Source organism: Vipera berus (genome assembly GCF_964194415.1).
Source record: "Vipera berus genome assembly, chromosome: 1".
In the NCBI taxonomy this organism is placed as follows: Eukaryota; Metazoa; Chordata; class Lepidosauria; order Squamata; family Viperidae; genus Vipera; species Vipera berus.
The window spans coordinates 99,244,551-99,266,792 of NC_138202.1; the positions used below are offsets into that span (position 1 = coordinate 99,244,551).

A 22,242-nucleotide genomic window follows, 5' to 3' on the forward strand; every position below is an offset into this window, starting at 1 on the left:
TTTGCGCTTCCTTACCCAACTCCAAACTTTCTCTAGCGCCCCTGTGCTTTAGGAGGGGGAACCAAAGGTGGAGCCGTTTCTCTCTGCCCCCCCGCTTTTGCCGCTCCCCCACCCAACCAGTATCCTGCTTCTCCTTCCTCGGCAGCTTTGCAGATGGGCCACACACACACACACACACGCACAGACAAAAGCGGCAAAAGCGGGGGGGGAGAGAGAAACGCCTTGTTCTCTCGTCTCAGCGGAGACTTGTTTCGGGGGATCCAGCCTCTGTCACCCCCTTCTCTCAGCTGGGCACCTGAGAAAAAGGGGCGGCAGAAGCTGCATCCCCCGAAAGAAGTCTTCGCCGAGAAAATGGGCGCTGAGATTTTCTCGGCGAAGACTCACCTTCTCCCGTTCACCTTCAGCAGCTCCGCCAGGCCCGTCCAGTGCCCTGCTAGCAGAGCTTGACAAATGCAAAAGCTGCTTTGGTTAAACACTGGAAGGTTTAGTGATTAACCCACCCCACCCCACCCGGTCTTCTTGCTGTTTCTCCCCATCCTCACTCCTACCCACAGGGGCTCTCTGCCTCTTCTACTACTTCTTTTTCTTTCTTTTTTGCTGAGGTGTGCGTCTCTCTCTCTCTCTCTCTCTCTCTCTCTCTCTCTCCCTCCCTCCCTCCCTCCCTCCCTTCCTCCACACACACACATTCTTCGGTAAAGAGATTCACTCGATCCATGGTTTCAAGGTTGGGGTAGAGAAATCCCGGTTTGTTTCAAGAAACCGGGGTGGTTTATGAGCCTATAGATTTTAGACTTTGCATCTTGTTTTGCTTCCTCGGTTCCCACGAAGCCCAAAACTCTTTTTTCCCCCCTCTGGTTTCTGCCCAACTGTCAACTCGTGGTAAAACAAACAAACAATCAGAAAGCCCTTGCCTCTGGTTCCTGAGGAAAGAAAAAGTTGAGGCGAGAAGTGGAGAACATTCCCTTCTTCGTTGAAAGCTGAAAGCAAACGCGCTGCAAAATTTGTTCATCCTCATCCTCTTCCTCTTCCTCTTCCTCTTCCTCATCCTCTCTCTCTCTCTCTCTCTCTCTCTCTCTCTCTCTCTCTCTCTCGCAAACGAATTGAACAGGCACCCAAGCTATCAGGTGACGGCGTTCACGCTTGGGTGTTTGCGCGGATCAGAAACGGAAGGAGAAATTCATTTCTGCTTGCAATTCACTATCTCGGGCATCCCTGAGAGAAGAGAGCTTTTAAAGAAGCAGCCACTTCCCATCTTTTTCATTCTTAGTTCAACTGCAGGGACCGCCACCTTTCGTTCGGATCCCCAGGCTCTTTTGCTGGCCGGGCTTCCTTTTTTAGGGTTGCTGGGATTGCGCGGTAAATGCGCCTTTCCGAAGGGGAGTAAGTTTGGCTTAAGCGCTTCTTTTCACCATGTGGGATCACCTGTCGTTTCAAGGGTTCTAACACAGCCTTTCTTTGCCGTTACCTTTATTTGTAACCCAGTTCTTTGTGTGTAACTGCTCTCCTCCTGTCTGGCTTTACTCAGCAGGGAAACGGAGGCAAGTACCAGGTAGGATGGCTGGATATGATCAACCACAAATAACGCTGCAATTAAATCTGCAGAAACTCTCCACCGGTGAAGAAAAGACAACAGAAGCTCGTGAAACACAGCTTTTCTTTTTCGCAGTCGAAAATCAGAACTCAGATGGAGGATTGGAAAATGAATTTTTTCTCTGGGCAACATTCTGGCTCCTTTTAACAATGCTGAGCCTCCGCTTCTGTTTTGTTTGGCTAGAACTGAGCTGATGGGTTTAGGAAAATTGACAAGGGAGTAAAACCTTCCCTTTTCAATCAAAGGAAAGGGACATCGGTCGCTGGTCATTTACTTCCGTGGTGTTAAAATGTTAAGGTCAATGGTTATAAATTGCTCGATTCTTCTCAGGCATTAGATAAATGGGTGGCAAGCCTCCGCTGAGAGAATGGGGCGGTGGAAGCTTGCCTCTCTCTCTGTCTCTCTCTCTGTCTCTGTCTCTCTCTCTGTGTCTCTGTCTCTGTCTCTGTCTCTGTCTCTGTCTCTGTCTCTTTCTCTCTCTCTCTCTCTCTCTCTCTCTCTCTCTCTCTCTCTCTCTCTCTCTCTCTCTCTCTCTCTCTCTCTCTCTCTCTCTCTCTCTCTCTCTCTCTCTCGTGTGTTATCTCGAACCAGATGGGATGGCAAAGTCAAATGCAAATGGGGATCTTGCAGATCTTGCCCTGCCTTTCCCCCCACGGTTACCTTCTGTTCTTGATGAGCTCACGAGTGCTCAAGGACAAAATAGGGCAGGGCAGAGCCGGCAGTTAAAAATAGGATGCAGATAAAAGGAAAGGTAAGGAGGGGTTCAGGTTGAGAGGAGAGGCTGCGTAGCCTTAGTGTAACTCCTGTTTGGGCTGACTGGGTTGCCTCCGATGGGCTCTGACAGTGGAACAGAATGGAATAGAAAATATGGAATGGAATGGAACAGAACGTAGAACAGAACAGAACAGAACAGAACAGAACAGAACAGAACAGAACAGAACAGAACAGAATAGAATAGAATAGAATAGAAATATAGAAAGTGAATAGAATAGAATAGAATAGAATAGAATAGAATAGAATAGAATAGAATAGAATAGAATAGAATAGAATAGAATAGAAATATAGAAAGTGAATGGAATAGAATAGAATAGAATAGAATAGAATAGAATAGAATAGAATAGAATAGAATAGAATAGAATAGAAAGTGAATAGAATAGAATAGAATAGAATAGAATAGAATAGAATAGAATAGAATAGAATAGAATAGAATAGAATAGAATAGAAATATAGAAAGTGAATAGAATAGAATAGAATAGAATAGAATAGAATAGAATAGAATAGAATAGAAATATAGAAAGAGAATAGAATAGAATAGAATAGAATAGAATAGAATAGAATAGAATAGAATAGAATAGAATAGAATAGAGCTGGAAGGGACCTTGGAGGTGTTCTAGTCCAGCCCCTTGCTCAAGCAGGAGGACCTATACCAGTGGTGGTGAACCTATGGCACGCCTGCCAGAGGTGGCACTCAGAGCCCTCTCTGTTGGCACGTGCGCCACCACCGCTGCCAGCAGCAGGTCCTTGTCGGTTGGTGGAGTGGAAGAAAAGGGAGGGGGAAGCATTTTACATGCGTGCATGCGCGCACGGGGCCACGAGCAGGCACATGCTGCAAAGGGGGCGGGGCTAGTGCCTGCGTGATACTCACTAGCCCAGCCCCGTTCTCACGTGGTGCGGTGCCTTGTATCTGCACCCTGCGGCGCGGCGGTTGGCGTTTTTGTGCCTTGCGGTACGGTGGCCCATTTTTTGCTCCCCCTTTTTTTTCGTGCCAGAGGCGGCACTCAGAGGCGCCTCCCTGTCCCCTCCCCCGAGGGCACCAGAATGCCGATGCTGCCTTGGCACTTTGTGATAAACAAGTGGGTTTTGGCTTGCGGTTTGGGCACTCGGTCTCTAAAAGTTTCGCCACCATGACCGATACCATCTCAGACAGGTGAATGTCCAGTCTCTTCTTAAAAACCTCCAGTGATGGAGCACTCTTGATTTCTGGTGGCAAGCTGTTCCACTGGGCAGCTGAGAGAAAGGGGCGGCAGAAGCTGCATCCCCCGAAAGAAGTCTTCGCCGAGAAAATGGGCGCTGAGACGCCTCATTCTCTCGCTCAGCGGAGACTTCTTTCGCGAGATCCAGCCTATGCCGTGCTGCACCGAGAGAACAGCAAGCCGCCCCATTCTCTCGGTGGAGCACTCCACCGCCCCATTCTCTCGGCGGCTTGCCACCCCGTTCTCTCATCTCAGCAGAGACGTCTTTTGGGGGATCCAGCCTCCAGCTGCTGCATTTCCCAGCCTCGGCTTATACTCGAGTCAATAACTTTTTCCAGTTTTGGGGGGTAAAATTGGGGGTCTCGGCTTATACTCGAGTCGGCTTATACTCAAGTATATACGGTAATAAAATTTATACTGCAATAGCTCATTCCTCATGAGTTTTATTGAGTACCCTTGGCTTCTTTGAAGCATATTGAATCTTAATAGAAGTTAGCCTTCAAATTATTGTAATTTATCCTGAGGAATTTTATTTTAAATTTCACTTGTAATATTTCTTTCAAGTACAGTTAGAAGTAAAAAGAAATAGGTGTATGTAAAGAAAACATGGACTGTATCCAAGAGAACCCATTTCTTTCTGCTGGAATGTTTGAAGACTTTCTTTATTGACTATCTGTTCTCTGTTATGTGACCTACAGCTATGTTAGATTGTTGAGCTGATTGTGATCTGTTTTCTCTCCATAATGATCATTTCTGTATTATTGAGATGGATAATAGTCCAGTCTCAGTGAGGGCTGCCCAGAGTTGCTGAGAGTTACACATTTCATAAATTATTATTTTGGTAAATGTTATAACCAGAGCCACAGAAGAGTCTGTTCTCGTTACACTACGGTACTATTTCCAGTTGCAAAAAATGGACCAACCTGTAGCATTAAAACTATTGCTGCTATCAGGTAGGTCCAGATGCCTTCCTGAAGATGATTGCTTTCACTGTGCAACAAAATGTAGGAACATGTAATATATGATCTTATAGGACAAACCTCTTTCACATAAAAAGAGGTACATGCTGAAAATTCTGTAGGTCTTAGCTTCTTTCACCCAGAGCATCCACTCCTACTAGCCGATATAGTGCAGGCAAAGTTTACCTGAGGAGGATGCTCCTAAAAGTAGCCAAGGCCCATTATTATTGGGATGGTTGATTGATGGTCGCAGGCACGCATCCTTCATTGTTACCGCCACACTTTATTACACAGTCCCTTGTGTTTATTTGTAATATTTTATCCTGTTTTTTAATTAAAAATAGTTAAAAACATGAATGAATGCCTTTCTTTTTGCTGCAGCCTACTTGATATTATTTTCTTAGTGTCTTGATGCCAGTCCTATCATCCACTTCCTAGTACTTGCCTGCATGATGGCTCTCGTTGCTAATTTCTGTTGTTGTTTTATTTTTATTTTGTTCTGCTCTGCTTTTTTCTCTTTCTATCATGAAATTATCCCGGTGTTTCCTGACATGCCCCTTTCCTCACCAGAAAAAGTGACTGCAGATTTATTCCTTAATTTCTTCACTGACTCTGATACTATGAACACAAAAGGACATTAAAAAAAATAAACAGCAAGTGCAACACTGTGCAGTAAAGGGACACATTAAAATGCCCTTAATAAATCATATATACTACAATTGGAGCAATAGAGAAAAGGTGTATATATGATCCTCCTCCCTACTGTTGCCGCTCAAAAAGTGCATTTATCTGAACTGAAAAGGCTTAGGATGCCAAATAGCTTTGCCACATTTACAGTGTTTGGGAGCTTCTGTAGGAGAACTTTGCATTTTAATAGAAAGCAAAAATGGAATTCAGTATTTTTGTGATGGAAATGCATTTGACAACAGATTGCAAATGGTTGGCTTAATATGGAAGAATAATTTCTCATTATTCTAAGTGAACTATCTGCATGCTGCTTACTACACTCCTTCCATTATGAGGAACAACAGTAGTACCATCCTGAACACATTTGATTTATATATGAATACTTACGAAAAGACCTTTTGAGTACTTTCCCCTTTGCTGCCAATTGTGTTTGAAATAGAATATGAATAATATCCTTTTGCATATATTTTTCTGGCAACCATAACAACAGTTCATTTGAATTTGCACATTATTTTGAGAATCATCACATAGACACAACTGAGGGTTGTGTTGTTAGAGGGACTATAGATATACTGTACAAGGCCCTCTTATTTTAATATAACATACCTTCACAAATTTGCTGCAAAGAGACGGCTTTGAGATTGCATGTTAACAAGTATATTAAAATCAACTACCGTAGTTATAACAAGCCAAATACTTCACAAAATTAGGGTCATGAATAAAATATGCAGCATTACTTTCAGGTTAAATAACTTAATTTGGGTTAATAAGGAGAAAAGTGTGTATAAGAGCCCATTGAATGATCTTATCTTTCATATTTTTTACTCTTGGTTTAAAATGCTGCCTTTTGACAATTTCACATAACACATGACCAGCTGTTTTAAAGATCATTTTTGAGAATTTTCAAGTTGTGTAGAATGGTGCTTTTCCAGAAAATCAACTCCTGTTTGGGAGCCAAAGTTCCAGTTGACTGGGGGTAATTAATACTGTTTTGTAACCTATCTGAAGTAGGATGACACTGGAGAAAAGTATTACTTGAGCTCAGTCATGACAGTCTTCAGAGATCTAACATTGAGTTTAAAGAACCTAAATGAAATATGTATGCCTTTTCCAGCAGCTAGTCAGGAACCAATAAAAAGTGAAATAATATTTCATGAGGCAAGGAAAATTGGATTGTTGGGTGTATGTATCCTCAACATATTTTAAGCCATTTCTCAAATGCTCAAGTGTACAGTATATTCAATAAAGAAACATATGCACAGCTTTGGGTGAGCCACTGGATCTGAATATCTTTATTTTGTTGTTACAGGGTTCATTTAAATTAAACTTGGAATGACTTGGAGTTTCTCAAGTATGGTACAAATTTGCAATTCTAAATATTTCAATCAAAAATTTGGACTAAATTGTCTTTTCCCCTGCCAAAGGTGCAAGAACCTCACCTTTCCAGAGAGTCTTCCCGAAGTCAGCATTGTTTTCATATTTGTGAATGAAGCTCTTTCAGTGATTCTACGATCCATTCATTCTGCAATCAACAGGACTCCTGCTCATTTGTTGAAAGAGATTATTTTAGTGGATGACAACAGTAACAATGGTGAGTAACATGTGCCAAATAGATGGCATGCTTTTGTATGTGTTCTGATGCATTCTTAATGAAATCATACTACATTCAAGATGACTTTGATGATGGAGTTGACAAGATGCTGTGAAAAACAAAGCTAGTCAAGATCTTTTATTCCCCAGTATTTGTTTCTCCTTTTATATCTGCACTAAATGCATAATTTCATAAAAAGAACTCTTTTTCAGGCTATTAGGCCCATCTGGTTCACATTCTGTCTCACAGTAGCCAACTGGATGCTTTGGGAAGCTCATAAGCCTGAGCAGCAGGGTGTTGATAGCCTCCTTTGAATTCCATTTGCCAGCAACCAGTATTTACAGCATATTGCCTATGATAGAGGAAGTAATAACTACCAGTATTAGCTATTGACAGTCTGATACTTCATGAACCTGTTCATTCCCTTTTAAAAACCATCCCAGTTGCTTGTCCTTTCTATAATGTTTACCATAGATTAATTTACGTGTCATGTAAAAAAAAAGTATTTTTCCTTTTTTTTTTCATGCTCGGTTCTAGAGCTTACATGGCAGTGGTCAGATCCTAAGCTTAAACTCAGAAGTTTTATAGACACAGCTCAGATATAGAAAAAAATGATACTGCCCAAAACAAAACAAAAATGAAATAGGCACAATCAAATTGTAAGCTCCTTGAGGTCCAGTTTAGGTAAGACTTCAAATATTAGGGAAAAGAGTAGGAAGACTATTGGGGAAAAAAACATTTAGGGAAACAAAATAAAATTGGAAGAATGCTTGATGAGTTTTTGCTGTTCCAGTCACTCTTCATTGGGTCCAGAGAAACCACATCCACATTCATTAACAGTTTCAACCCTTGAAAACATTGAATAGGCAGCAATCATGTGATCATCATTTGCAATCTTCTCTGCTGATTTCCCCAGGAAGTCAATGGAGAAGCTGGCAGGAAGGCTGCAAGCTGCCACCTGCTGAAGGATTTCCCTTCTCCTCTGTGCATGGGGGTGGGAGTGACTCCTGTAGTGGACTGAAAAAGGAAACTTCAGATCATGCTGTTGTGATTCAGGGTCAGCCTGTGGGTTCGGCAGTTGGGTCGGACGACTCAGAGGAGGAGGAGGAGGGGGGTGTTGAAGAGCTGGCTGAGGGGGTTGGACAGGTTGATGAGAGCCCTCAGCCAGGCCCCTCTCACCTGGTCACGACGCAGACCCAGTTGTGTGAGCCTGACAGCGTGGATGAAGATGACCCACAGCTGGCCCTGTTCAAGGACGCCCGACGCAGGAGGCAGTCAATCAGGAGTAAACAGAGGAAGGCAATGGGGCTCCTCGGAAGGAGGCAGAGAGAAGCCACGCCCTGAACTATATTTAAGGGGGAATGCGTGGGAGGGCTGGTTTGCTGAAGGCAACCACTTGAAAAGTTCCTGTTTCTTGGTTTGTGTCTTGTTCTATTTGTTTTTGTAGCAATAAATTTGGCAGGCGTAATGCCAGCCTCTTGCCTTCTTGTAAAAGGGGCTGTCCCTGCCTTTTCTGCAGGGCCGGTAGCAGGCTGGTACAGAACACATGCATTGTTTTCTCCAATGCAGCACTGGATTTCTCTTACACGCACAGAGGGGAGGGCAACTTCTTTGGGGGCTGGAAAAAGGAAGCTTATATCTTCAAGGTCTCCAACAAAGTTCCATTGTGCACATAGAAAGAGTTGGCAGGCTGTTTAATAACCATTGTAGTCACTTAACAATTGCAACTGGAAGAACCATTCGGACTGCAGTTCTTGAGTGAAATGCTTATCTCAATTAATGACTGTTTTGTTCAATGACTGAAATTCTGTTTCCAAATTAGTTGCAAATTGAGGTCCATTTGTAGTGGTGTCTTCCATTCATGTCTCATCTCTGTAGAAATTCCTTGTGTTTTCGATTTAGTCATGATGTCTGACTAACTTGATAAATGAACTTCTTGTATGTTTCATCTGATAGTTCATCTTTGAACTGGTTGATTAAAGCCTTTTTTTCATTTTAGCTGATATCCTGTGTTGGCTGTTGAAACTCAACAACATATTTCTGTACTGACCACATTATATGCTAATTATAAATTATATGTGGTTCACATGGGGAATTGACTCGTCTCAAAGATATAGTAGACACCAAGCAAGAATGAAATTAAATTTATTTGGATTCTATCATATTTTTCTAACTGAAAAGTGTTAGGGTCAGTCTGGGTCCCCCTAGTTGTGATGATTAGTTCCGCCCTACATGTTAGGAAAGTTTTCCCACCTGGTTAGGCAAGATGTTTCATTACATGAGCTAGGTAATCCATCAGAATAGCCATTTGGTTACGTTATTGATGAAAGTCATTGGCCACTAGATCAAAAGTAACAGTAGCCATCATGTGAATTCTTGATCTTTATACAATGCCTTTCCTCTCATATTAATGGTAATGAATTTTTGGGCATTGAGGTTGCTGGACCTGAGTGATTAAAACTGAGCAGTAAATTTCAGGTCTCCAGACATTACATGGCAAAACTTAGAACCTAGGCTAGATGTCAGGAGATGTCTCAAAGACCCAGCTCTAGATTAAAAATCTTTATTGTCAACAAGGAAGAAGCGAAATGAGCAGTTGCTTGTCCACTGCTGTGCAAATATATCTGTCCCTCTGATTCCCATGGTGATCCAGACTCAGCTTTCTATTTATCATCTGTTCCATTCAATAATTGACTTTCTTAATGGTGCTTCATTATCCTGCAGCTGAGTAGTTGTGTAGTGTTTACATAGTTTCCAACTCTAGCCTAAAAACTACTGACTTTTGCCTTCCTCATTAAATGATTTGTCCTGAATCTCTCGCCATTTAGATTAAATATGCATTTTCTCTGCCATTATTTGTGTAACAGGAAAACTGCTCTTTAATCCAAATTACCTATGCCATGCAAAATTTGTCTGTCTGTCTGTCTGTCTGTCTGTGTATCTATCTATCTATCTATCTATCTATCTATCTATCTATCTATCTATCTATCTATCTATCTATCTATCTATCTATCATCTATCATCTATACACACACACACACACATACACACACACACACACACACACACACATATATACATACATACATACACATATACACACACATATATCTTATCATGGCTCTCTTTACTGCCTTCATTCCAATCTAAAGATCCTTCATTGCTGTAGCTCATCTTATAATGGGATTCCTGTAATCAATGCTAGTCCCTAAACATGTTGATAGGCTATTTTTTGCACTTTTTTCTAGCCCTGTACGTACAGTGACAGTACAGTGACAAAAAATAAGTGTCATATTCCAATTATGGCTTCACTATATATATATATATATATATATATATATATATATATATATATATATATATATATATATATATATATATATATATATATATATATATATATATATATATATATATATATATATATATATATATATATATATATATATATATATATATATATATATATATATATATATATATATATATTATAAGGTGATTATTATATAAGCAGTTCTGTTTTCATTTCCCTTCCTAACAATTTCAGTCAGGGAACTTGCCTTGTTTTACAACAACTGCATACTGGGTTGACATTTTCATTGAGCTCTCTACCATAATTTTGGGTCCCTGGCTGACACTTTGGATCCCATTAATATACAGATAAACTTTGACTTATCTGTATCAACATGCATCATTTCACATTGTTTACACTGAGCTAGATTTGCCATTTACAAATCCATTTTTACAGTCTGGAGAGATTCTTTCTGAACGTCTCTCGATCTCTTTTTTACAATTTTACCACATTGAACAGTTTGGTATCATCAGCAAACATAACCACTTCACTAAGTCCTGATCATTTATTTATATAAAAATTAGAAATCAAGCATTGGTTCCAGCACCAATTTCAGTTAATCCTACTTCGTACTTCTCAACAGTGTCAGAACTGGCCATTTACTTATTTATCTTACAGCACAGTCATTTACCGTTACCATTAAGCCAGAATTTGCCTATATGTTGTCAAATGTTTGTTTTGCTTTTGTCGGCACCTCTTCAGCAAAAAGCTGTCTAATTATTTAAATGCCTGAAAATATTATGCTTTCTCTGAGGAACATCTTTACAGGTTAGGCTATAAATGAAATTAAAACCTCTCAGAATTGTTAGATAAAATTCCTCAAATAATAAGATCATTTTCAAATGCTTTCGTAAGAAAAAAAAGAGATAGTGACTTGAGGTAGATTATCCAGTTTTGAAACCCCTGTTCTCCAGTTCACACAAAGTCATTGAAGCTAAAGTCTTTTCATTTCCAATTGTTAGACTTTTTTTATGATGGTTTGCTCTTCCATTGTGATTTTATTGTTCATAATTTGTTTTTATATTTGATTGTTTAAACATATTTCAAAGTTGATCCAAGAGTCCTCTGGATTGTAGAACTGGGATATAAACATCTATGTAAATATTAAATAGCTTATGCTATTTTTGAAGCAAAACTAATATTGTTTAAAATGTGACGATATCTGTGTTTAAATGTATCCCTTAAGTATTCTATTATATCAGGAGTGTCAAATTCGCAATGTCATGTGACGTGTCGTGATGTATCGTGACTTTTTTTTCCATTGCTGGCAATGTGGTGGGCGCGGTTTCGGCATGACACATCTGGACCGTGGGCCGGCAGTTTGACACCCCTGTATTACATGTTCTGGATGAAAAAAAGATATAGTTAAAGCGTACAGGATACCCATTTTCTCATAGCAGGATTTTAAAAATGTTAAATCAGCTAGAATGTATAACATTTCTGCGCTGAGTAGCTGCTGCAGTGTTTATGTTTAGATTTTTTTAATTGATTATGTGCCATTAACCTTTAGTGACCAGATAAATAGATTTTCTCCATAGTGATTGGTCCCTAACCTGATTTTTCAGGTCTTCCAACAATGCCATTATAACTGAGTCTGTTTTTTTTTGTTGTTGGTTACCAACATCTAAATTTTGTGAGAAGGCCAACTTGAATTTAAAAGAAATAAGCACCCCTATATTATTTTATACATGGTCACTCATCCAATAAAACTTACAATGATACTAAATGAGTAGTACTTATGACCAGTCCTCAAAGTTATGGCTGTTGCAGCATTCCCATGGTCATATGATTATTATCCAGACATTTAGCAGCCAGCTTGCAATTCCTCTGTTGCAGCATCCCACGGTCTTGCGATTGCCATTTGCAACACTCACTCCTGGTTTCCAACCAGCAAAGTCAATGAGAAGGTTGGCAGGAGGTCACAAATGGTAACTATGTGATGTCACACTTAACAATGTGGCAGGATTTGCTCAACAATAGCAACCAGAACTGGTGGCAGTGTCATGATTAAGTGGTGCAGTCATGTGATGTCACATTTTGCAACCATGTCTCTTAGCAATGGAAAATTCTGGTCCTAATTGCTGTCATTAAGTGAGGACTACATGTATTCCCTTCTTATTATCTCATTATAAAATCTTGAAATCCAAATGCTGAGCATTGCATGCATTCTGTATAAACTCATTCTGTATCTAATGCCCCATAGAAATGTTTCTTTCACTCAACTGCTGCAAATGTTTCCTTAAAACATCCGCAAGAGATAATCATAAAGGAGACAGCATCCAAAATTAATGTCCATGTTTTCATCCCTTTAGAGATTCTTTGTCCCTTTTTTCATAGGCTGTTGCAGAGAACTGATTGACTGAAAGCTTATGTGAAGGAGTTGCAGTAGCACCCTTTCCGACTAATGCATTTTATTAAATACAGCTGCAATTCATGAAAATATATGCCTTTTATTAAAATGTATTAGTCAGAAAAGGTGCTGACTAATTAATCAGATTCTCCCTTAGATGAAGCTTCTTGGATAAGAAGCGAAATGGTTTTTTCTTCTTCCTCAGGGAAAAAAACAGTCCAGTTGCCTTTTAAAGAAGCACTTTTAAGACAGACTCTTCCTGATTTTTGAGCCACAATAGACTGTCTTAACTCTCGTCTTAAATAAAAAAAAATTATAAATGATCAAAACAAATTGTTAGTAAAGCAAAAGAAATAAGTGAATTAAACAAGTTGCAGAATTCAGTGACACATACAGCTGAATCTTCATACAAGAAAGTTAAACAATTTTGAGAAAACTATGACCTTTGAAGCTTATGAACAGTCAAAACTTGAATTATGGAGACTGTCACTTGTCTGAAATGGTATAGATTCTCCTGCTTGAGCAGGGGACTGGATTAGAAGACCTCCAATGTCCCTTCCACCTCCTATTCTATTCTATTCTATTCTATTCTATTCTATTCTATTCTATTCTATTCTATTCTATTCTATTCTATTCTATTCTATTCTATTCTATTCTATTCTATTCTATTCTATTATTCTATTCTATTCTATTCTATTCTATTCTATTATTCTATTCTATTCTATTCTATTCTATTCTATTATTCTATTCTATTCTATTCTATTCTATTCTATTCTATTCTATTCTATTCTATTCTATTCTATTCTATTCTATTCTATTCTATTCTATTCTATTCTATTCTATTCATTTCTTGCACAGATTTTAAAAGGGGGAAATTCCAGTTACAACTGACCTGTTGGATTGGCATTTCTTGACCTTTGTTTTCTTGGTGTCTTCATGTTTTTAAGTTCTTAAGTCTTTAAGCCACATTGTTTCCTAGAACAGGTTTGTGATTCATAGAAGAAGGGTTAAAGTCTACCCCTTATTTTCCTTGCAATAGGACCTTTTCGAAAAGATTCCCTTTGGGCTGCCAATGGCATAAATTAAGGAAGACTGATTTTCCCCTTGTGTGAGAAATATAATAGCAAGGGTCATTGCAAGTACAGTCCTAACTGGAACATCTCTTTAGCAGACTGTGCAATGCTTTGATTGAATTCAGAAAAAAAATGCTTTGGAAGGTGTGGAAGCGCAAACACAGCACTTCCAGAATGAATCTGTAGCATTATGCACTGGTACTATTTCACACCTTGTTGCTAAGAAATATATTTACGATTTTCTGGAGTTAACACTGAGTAAATCTTCTGTTAAAAAGAAAAGGCCAAAATGTGTGCCTTGTACTATTTTTATTCAGCTATAAGGTAAATCTCCGTTTTTAATTGCATGGAAATCTTTGAGCCTACTTTGCTTTGGAATACTCCAGAAGATAGGCTTAAGATACAGGAGGATCTGGACAGACTCGAACCCTGGGCACTATCTAACAAAATGAAATTCAATTGCGAAAAAGTAAGGTTCTGCATTTAGGCAGGAAAAATCAAATGCGCAGGTATAGTATAGGTGGTACCTTGCTCGATAGTAGTAACTGTGAGAGAGATCTCGGAGTCCTAGTGGACAATCACTTAAATATGAGCCAGCAATGTGCTGCAGCTGCCAAAAAAGCCAACACAGTGCTAGGCTGCATTAACAGAGGGATAGAATCAAGATCACGTGAAGTACTAGTACCACTTTACAATGCCTTGGTAAGGCCACACCTGGAATACTGCATCCAGTTTTGGTCACCACGATGTAAAAAAGATGTTGATACTCTAAAAAGAGTACAGAGAAGAGCAACAAAGATGATTGGGGGACTGGAGGCTAAAACATATAGGGAACGGTTGCTGGAATTGGGTATGTGTAGTTTAATGAAGAGAAGGGTGAGGGGTGACATGATAGCAGTGTTCCAATATCTCAGGGGCTGCCACAAAGAAGAGGGAGCCAAGCTAGTCTCCAAAGCACCTGAAAGCAGGACAAGAAGCAATGGATGGAAACTAGTCAAGGAGAGAAGCAACCTAGAACTAAGGAGAAACTTCCTGACAGTTAGAACAACTAACCAGTGGAACAACTTGCCTCCAGAAGTGGTGAATGCTCCAACACTGGAAGTTTTTCAGAAGAGACTGGACAGCCATTTGTCTGAAATGGTATAGGGTTTCCTGTCTTAGCAGGGGGTTGGACTAGATGACCTCCAAGGTCCCTTCCAAATTATTATTATTATTATTATTATTATTATTATTATTATTATTATTATTATTATTATTATTATTATTATTATTATTATTATTATTATCTTACTAAGCTATTACTGTTTATTCAGATACTCTGCCAATACTCCTTGATTCAGAAGGAAATGCTTCACTTTGCACAAAACCTTCTCTTTTAAAAATAGTTGGGCTTATTAAATGCCACTACAAACTAGACAAGGCAGTGTAAAGAATCATTTTCTGTATGTTCATGGTTATTGTGATATATTTATATTTATATCCATGAGAATCCTATTTTTCGTCCATGTTTATATTATAGTTCATAGGAGAGAAACAGTTCACTTGGCATGGTAACAATATTGATTAAAAATTCCATTTTTTTCTCTCTCTCTCCCCCTCCCTCCCTCCTTCCCCCCCTCTCTCTTACACACACACACACACACACACACACACACACACACACACACAAACACTCTAACTTACTTGGCCACCTATCTTATACAATAAACTACACCGCTAAATCAATAAAATAGCAACATAAAAACATTTCATAATCAAGTTTTTAACAAGCTGCTTATGTTAAATACAAATTCTTGAATTATCTTATTTTTTAATATGGTGACTTGATATTCGGTATGAAATTGATGATATGTTCATGCATCATTTCGTCACATTTATCTTGAGAAACGTACCCAACACTAACTTATTCATGCAGGTTGACATGTGTCTGGCAAATTATCTTTGATTCTCACTAAACCATAGAAGACTTTTCTTCCAATTATAGTTGTGGAGTCTCCACTTACTCTTCTTTGAAGTCCTCTTAAAAGATAGTTTGAGGCAGCAAAGCCATAAAGATGCCATTGTACGAATGCCACTAAAATGATGAGAAGCAGTTTTAGGAGTGTGCAAATTCTAGCTTAATGAAGCATTTTTGGTCATTTTATTTAAGTATTTCATCTGTCAGCTTTTCCTGGGGAGATCTGGTATAAAACTATTTGAAAAGAAAAATGCCTCATCTGTTTTAAAAGATTTATATATATTTTACACTTTAATCCTCCAAGTTTATGCACTGTGCATCCAAAATCAAAGTTTATGATAAGTCTAATTATATGCCACTCTAAATAAAATATTTCTAACCCTAACAAACTCATTGTAAAATGACTATGCTAAAGCTTAATCTTTTCTTCTCCTTACATCTTTTCCAGTCTCCAGTTGAACTCCTTTTAATTAGCTCAGAAGAAAACAAACTGTATAATCCATAACTTTTGATCTTGGTTTCTATTGGCTGTGTTTGATCTAGATTTCTTAGAATTCCCAGTTAGCATGACATCTGTCTTTCCTTTCTCATTTGCCAAGAATAGATAAAAAGTGACTGAACTTGAAGTTGGTTAACAAGCTATCTTTAGGCTATAGTCTATAGTTGGCTACTTCACTATGAGCAGAGTTCCAGCTGTCAAGCAAAAACTCCTTTTTTTTCTTAGTTCAGAAGAACTTGGAAAATATTATTCTGGGATTACTAATAGATTCCTGCCTGGAAACCATGTACTTGCTTAAAGCCTTGGTGGAGCAGTGGGCTAATGCCTCCTTAAGCAACACCAGCTGCCTGCAATTAGTGCAGGTTCGCATCCCACCAGGCTCAAGGTTGACTCAGCCTTCCATCCTTCCGAGGTAGGTAAAATGAGGACCCAGATTGTTGGGGGCAATAAGCTGACTTTGTAATAATGCTGCTTGGGGGGGGGGCGAAAGCCCTAATAAGCAGGCATATACATAGAATGAAGGCTATTGCTAAGCACATTGATTTGTGCTTTAAATTGTAAGCCGCCCTGAGTCTTCGGAGAAGGGCGGGATATAAAAGGGATTTTAAAAAAAGGAAAAATGAATCACTATTACTTGTAATTGTCAGCTGAGACCATCTTGACAGAATTACTAAGTGTTCTCCATTTTCTCATGATTGCTTAGTACCAGCTACTGCACGGGTCTGTTGCTATTTTGGCCCAGCACTTCACAAATTGTTGTTCAATGCTTCAAAATAGCATCTGGATGAAATAACTGGGAAAATAAAAAGGCAGGATGAAATAATATGTGGGGAACACTGTGCTTTATGAATTTGAAAAAAATGCCAGATTCCTAAATCAAATTACAGCTTGAATCTGTGGATATGTAAAAATGCAAGTAGAAAAATAGGGACCACTACGGTGGGAAGGTAACAGCGTTCTGTGAGCCTTTGGCGTCTAGTCATGCCGGCCACCTGACCATGGAGACGTCCTTGGACAAGGGCTGGCTGTTCGGCTTTGAAATGGAGATGAGCACTGGCCCCTAGAGTTGGAAACGACTAGCACGCATGTGCGGGGGAATCTTTACCTTTACCTAAAGATTTTTCATATAGTAAAACACATTGTTGGTCAGGTTTACATTATAAAGAACTAGGACTTACTAAAGTGTGACAACATTTTGTTGGAAAAATATATGTAGAACATGGTAGGCAAAATTAAGATTTTAATAGCAAATTTATTCATTTTCAAGTCATAAAATTCCAAAGTTTGAAGAGACTAAAAGCTGTGGTAAAACAATCTGTACTAATCTGAACAAATGATTCAAATTATTCCCAGAAACATGAAAGTAATTTGAATGCAGTGGGAATGGGCTAGTTATATTTGATGGTTTTAAAAAAAAGGATAGGGTCAAGAATGAATAGATATGAAATCATTGTAGATTGTATACAAAAGTGTGTGACCAGAATAGAAGAAGTGTGTTGATAAAGATTATGGTTAATGAGAAAATACAGTTAACAAGGATTGTATTGGGGGGGAAAAGTAAACTGAATGCAAAAGGCAGCGTATTGCATTAAGGCTAAGATAATTACAAATTCATGACAGACATTTCCCATCAAGACAGAGACACTAGAAGTAAAAGCTAGAGAGGCTGAGTGTTAGTCTCCATCTCCATCCCATCCTGTACTGTGTTAGAATGACTGAAGAACCATCATGAGTGAGTCTGGGGAGCTGATATCTCAGATTGTTCAAGTGAGACAAGACTCTGGCTTTAGGAAAAGTGAAGGAAAAACACTTTTTTTTACCCTTTTAAATAATTACAGTACATTAAAGACTTGAGTTTTGTAATGAGACTTTGAGGCCTATGGCAATAGTACCTAAGATAATAGGTCATTAAAACTATTGTTGCAGTGTTGCCCTGGACCCTTGAAGATTCCAGTCTGCCTTCAAACCAGCACATGCATTGAAATCAAGTATTTAAATATAATGCACATTACAAAAGTGTTACATAGGCAGCTATCAGATTAGATGTTATGTTCCATCAGAAGAAGATTCTTTCTTTCTTTCTTTCTTTCTTTCTTTCTTTCTTTCTTTCTTTCTTTCTTTCTTTCTTTCTTTCTTTCTTTCTTTCTTTCTTTCTTTCTTTCTTTCTTTCTCTCCTTTCCTTTCCTTTCCTTTCCTTTCCTTTCCTTTCCTTTCCTTTCCTTTCCTTTCCTTTCCTTTCCTTTCCTTTCCTTTCCTTTCCTTTCCTTTCCTTTCCTTGAAGAGACATCCATTCCTGGAACAAGGAATAAAGGCAAATGCCATTCCAAATCCAATTGACAATTCCTGTTATGTTTGACAATAAATCCCATTCCAAAATTTAGGATTTTGCTATCATCACTAAATAAATTAGCCTGTATAATTTGGGGAATTTCACTTTCCTACAGTTAATGTGGGACTGTACTGCGCTGAACTTCTGAGTTTACTTTTTCTTGGGAAGACATTTGTAAAACAAGCAGGATGTAATTTAAAGTAATATGGATAATGGCTTTTCTTTATCTATAAGCCCTTTTCCTGGGCTTATAGATAAAGAAGAAAAGGTCCAATGAAATTCTAGGTTCTATAGTCATGTTAACCAAAGGAAATCAACTGTCTGAATTATGTATGCCATACATAGTGATTCCTTTTACCACCATTACTTTCTCTCTTCTGTCACTTTAACTGGGAGTACAAATATAGAAAAAGCTGGGGGGGATTTATTCAGTAGTTAATCTGATTTATCAAATGTTTTTTTAATGGAATAGAATTGATCACTTCATCTGCTTTACTGGAAGGGAAGGTTTATAGAATCCAAGCAGATTTTTTTAAAAAAATTATTTTTACCGCACCTTTATTATTTTTATAAATAACTCAAGGCTGCAACCATACTTAATACTCCTCCTTCTGTTTTTACCACCACCACAAAGTATGAGGTGGGTTAGGCTGAGAGAAAATGACTGGCCCAGAGTCAGCTGACTGGCTTTCATGCCTAAAACGGGCAGGTTCACATCCCACCAGGCTCAAGGTTGACTCAGCCTTCCATCCTTCTGAGGTAGGTAAAATGAGGACCCAGATTGTTGGGGGCAATTAAGCTGACTTTGTAATAATGCTGCTTGGGGTGTGTGTGAAAGCCCTAATAAGCAGGCATATACATAGAATGAAGGCTACTGCTAAGCTTGTAAGCCGCCCTGAGTCTTCGGAGAAGGGCGGGATATAAATGGAATTAAAATAAATAAATAAATATTCCTGGTTTTTAGTCTGGTGCCTTAACCTTAACCTTAACCTAAACCAAACTGGCTCTCAAAATTATATAGGAATCTGGTTTTGTTTCCTTTGGAACCTATGTAGTGTTTCTCAGATGTTACCAAGGAGCTACGTCTTGCTTAACAGGAGCACATTGTGCCATATATCTCCCATTTGCAGAGCCTTCCTTTTGAGTGGGCAAGAAGTGCATCTCAAGTGCTTTTGTGCACATACGAGCCTTTTTTGTTTATTTTTTTGTTTGTTAAATCAAGTCAAAATACCAAATATTTTTTTTGTTCTCCGAATCAAGGCAAACTGTAAAAAAACCCAGTCTTTAAAAAAACAAAAGCAAACATCTTCCAAGAGCTGCCTTTGGGACCATAAATTATTCTCAGGACAGTTTATTAAACTCCATTTAATGGTTATAAAGGAAGCACATTGAGGAGAAGACTTGACTTATAATAAATTGAATGCAAAGGCAAATCACTGGAAAGCTTTCCATCAAACAGAAAGAACAGAATAATATTTCCATTTCATCAGAAAGTATGAAATTGAGTTTAATCAGATGCAGATTACAGCACATTCCCATCACATTTAAAACACTGGGGAGAAGCATACAGGAAAATTGCTCATAAAGACTTCAGAAAATTAAACACATGGTTAGTGTTTAACAATGGGATAGATGGGGAACTCATCAAATTTGCAGATGACACCAAGCTGGCAGGAATAACCAATACTCCAGAAGATAGGCTTAAGATACAGAAGGATCTGGACAGACTTGAACACTGGGCACTATCTAACAAAATGAAATTCAATGGTGAAAAAAGTAAGGTTCTACATTTAGGCAGGAAAAATCAAATGCATAGGTATAGTATAGGTGGTACCTTGCTCAATAGTAGTAACTGTGAGAGGGATCTCGGAGTCTTAGTAGACAATCACTTCAATATGAGCCAGCAGTGTGCTGCAGCTGCCAAAAAAGCCAACACAGTGCTAGGCTGCATTAACAGAGGGATAGAATCAAGATCAAATATTTATTTATTTATTTATTTATTTAGATTTATATACCGCCCTTTCCCGAAGGACTCAGGGCGGTTTACAGGATATTTAAAAGAAAATCAATACAAAAGTTAAAACAAATTAAAAAAGATTAAATGAAACCCTGAGAAAAAATAAAAACCCAGTTAAAATTAAAAATTAAAAAATTCTCAGCCTGGGCCAGAGAGCTCGAAGAGCCAGGTCTTCAGGTCCTGGTGGAATGAATGGAGGTTGGGGGCAGTCCTAAGCTCCGTGGGCAGCTGGTTCCAAAGGGCAGGCACGCCCACTGAGAAGGCCCTACCCCTGGGTGTTACCCGCCGCTGGTACTAATACCACTTTACAATGCTTTGGTAAGGCCACACCTGGAATACTCCAGTTTTGGTCACCACGATGTAAAAAAGATGTCGAGACTCTAGAAAGGGTACAGAGAAGAGCAACAAAGATGAATAGGGGGCTGGAGGCTAAAACATATAGGGAACGGTTGCTGGAATTGGGTATGTGTAGTTTAATGAAGAGAAGGGTGAGGGGTGACATGATAGCAGTGTTCCAATATCTCAGGGGCTACCACAAAGAAGAGGGAGTCAAGCTATTCTCCAAAGCACCTGAAAGCAGGACAAGAAGCAACGGATGGAAACTAGTCAAGGAGAGAAGCAACCTAGAACTAAGGAGAAACTTCCTGACAGTTAGAACAATTAACCAGTGGAACAACCTGCCTCCAGAGGTGGTGAATGCTCCAACACTGGAGATTTTTAAGAAGAGACTGGACAGCCATTTGCCTGAAATGGTATAAGGTTTCCTGCCTGAGCAGGGGGTTGGACTAGATGACCTCCCAGGTCCCTTCCTACTTATTATTATTATTATTATTATTATTATTATTATTATTATTATTATTATTATTATTATTATTATTATTATTATTATTATTGTTATTAATGTAGACAATTATTTAAATAAAATTTGGCAATTTTATATATTTTAGTTAAAGCTTGGATTAGAGCAAGATTTGCTTATGAAAGAGCCCAGAAACTGGCCTTATAAATCACATCAAATCATAAACAATCAAAGCATAATCTGTGATTTATTGAATAAATTGCTGCTAGCTGAATTCTCATAGCATTCTGAACCATAAATTCCAGTTCACAAACCACAACAGCAGAGTTCATTAAAGAATTGCTAAAAGAAAACCAAACTGCATTTTATGTTAGTGTGATCCCTCTTAGAAAATAACTTTTCTGCAGCTCCCAAAGATATTTTATAAAATGAGCACAGCAGTATGCTATTTTATTACTACTGGAGGAGAAAATCTGTGCAGTCTGGGAGACATAGTTAGCAGGTATGCTTCCTACTAATCAGATAAACCTGTGGAAAATATTTTCAGTGAGACTCTTTTCAGCAATAAGAATCCCTATCTTCATAATGCATAACTACGTTTCAAATGAGAGAGAAGAGAAAAACATAATGTTCTGCTCATTATAGCCAAAAAGGTTTTATAGAATAAAAACTGAACACAGTACAGATCAACATAACTTCTTGATAAAAGCCAAAGGCAAGGAAGTTAATGGTGAATCTTTTCTGGTTGTATTCCTGTTAGCTAATAACAGACTTCAGGTCCCTGAAGTGAGAAGGAATTCTAGAACCCTTTCACAAACTTAGTTTTATGTAAAATAGAGTGGCACTTTACAGTCTTCACATTTCATTTTTGCAACCTTTTAAGGATAATTGTTATACATTGAAAAGCACAATGCTACGCCATTTTGACATGGGACTCACACATGAGAACTGTGGTTTAATTCTTAAAATAGACTTATCACCAAGACATTTCCTCTCAAACAAACTCTGCCTTGCCCATGTGGCTGATGGATGGTTCTATATATATTGTTGGTTTAAAGCTCTTCA

General features: G+C 38.5%; 1 protein-coding gene across 1 annotated transcript in view; it reads left to right on the forward strand.

The window, feature by feature from the left end:
* Positions 1-22,242, forward strand: part of GALNT18 (polypeptide N-acetylgalactosaminyltransferase 18) — a 328,962-nt gene that overhangs the window by 204,251 nt on the left and 102,469 nt on the right. Inside the window, exon 3 of the mRNA XM_081314130.1 lies at positions 6,635-6,801. Coding sequence (XP_081170256.1) covers positions 6,635-6,801 — 167 coding nt within the window. The remainder of the gene's footprint in view (positions 1-6,634; positions 6,802-22,242) is intronic.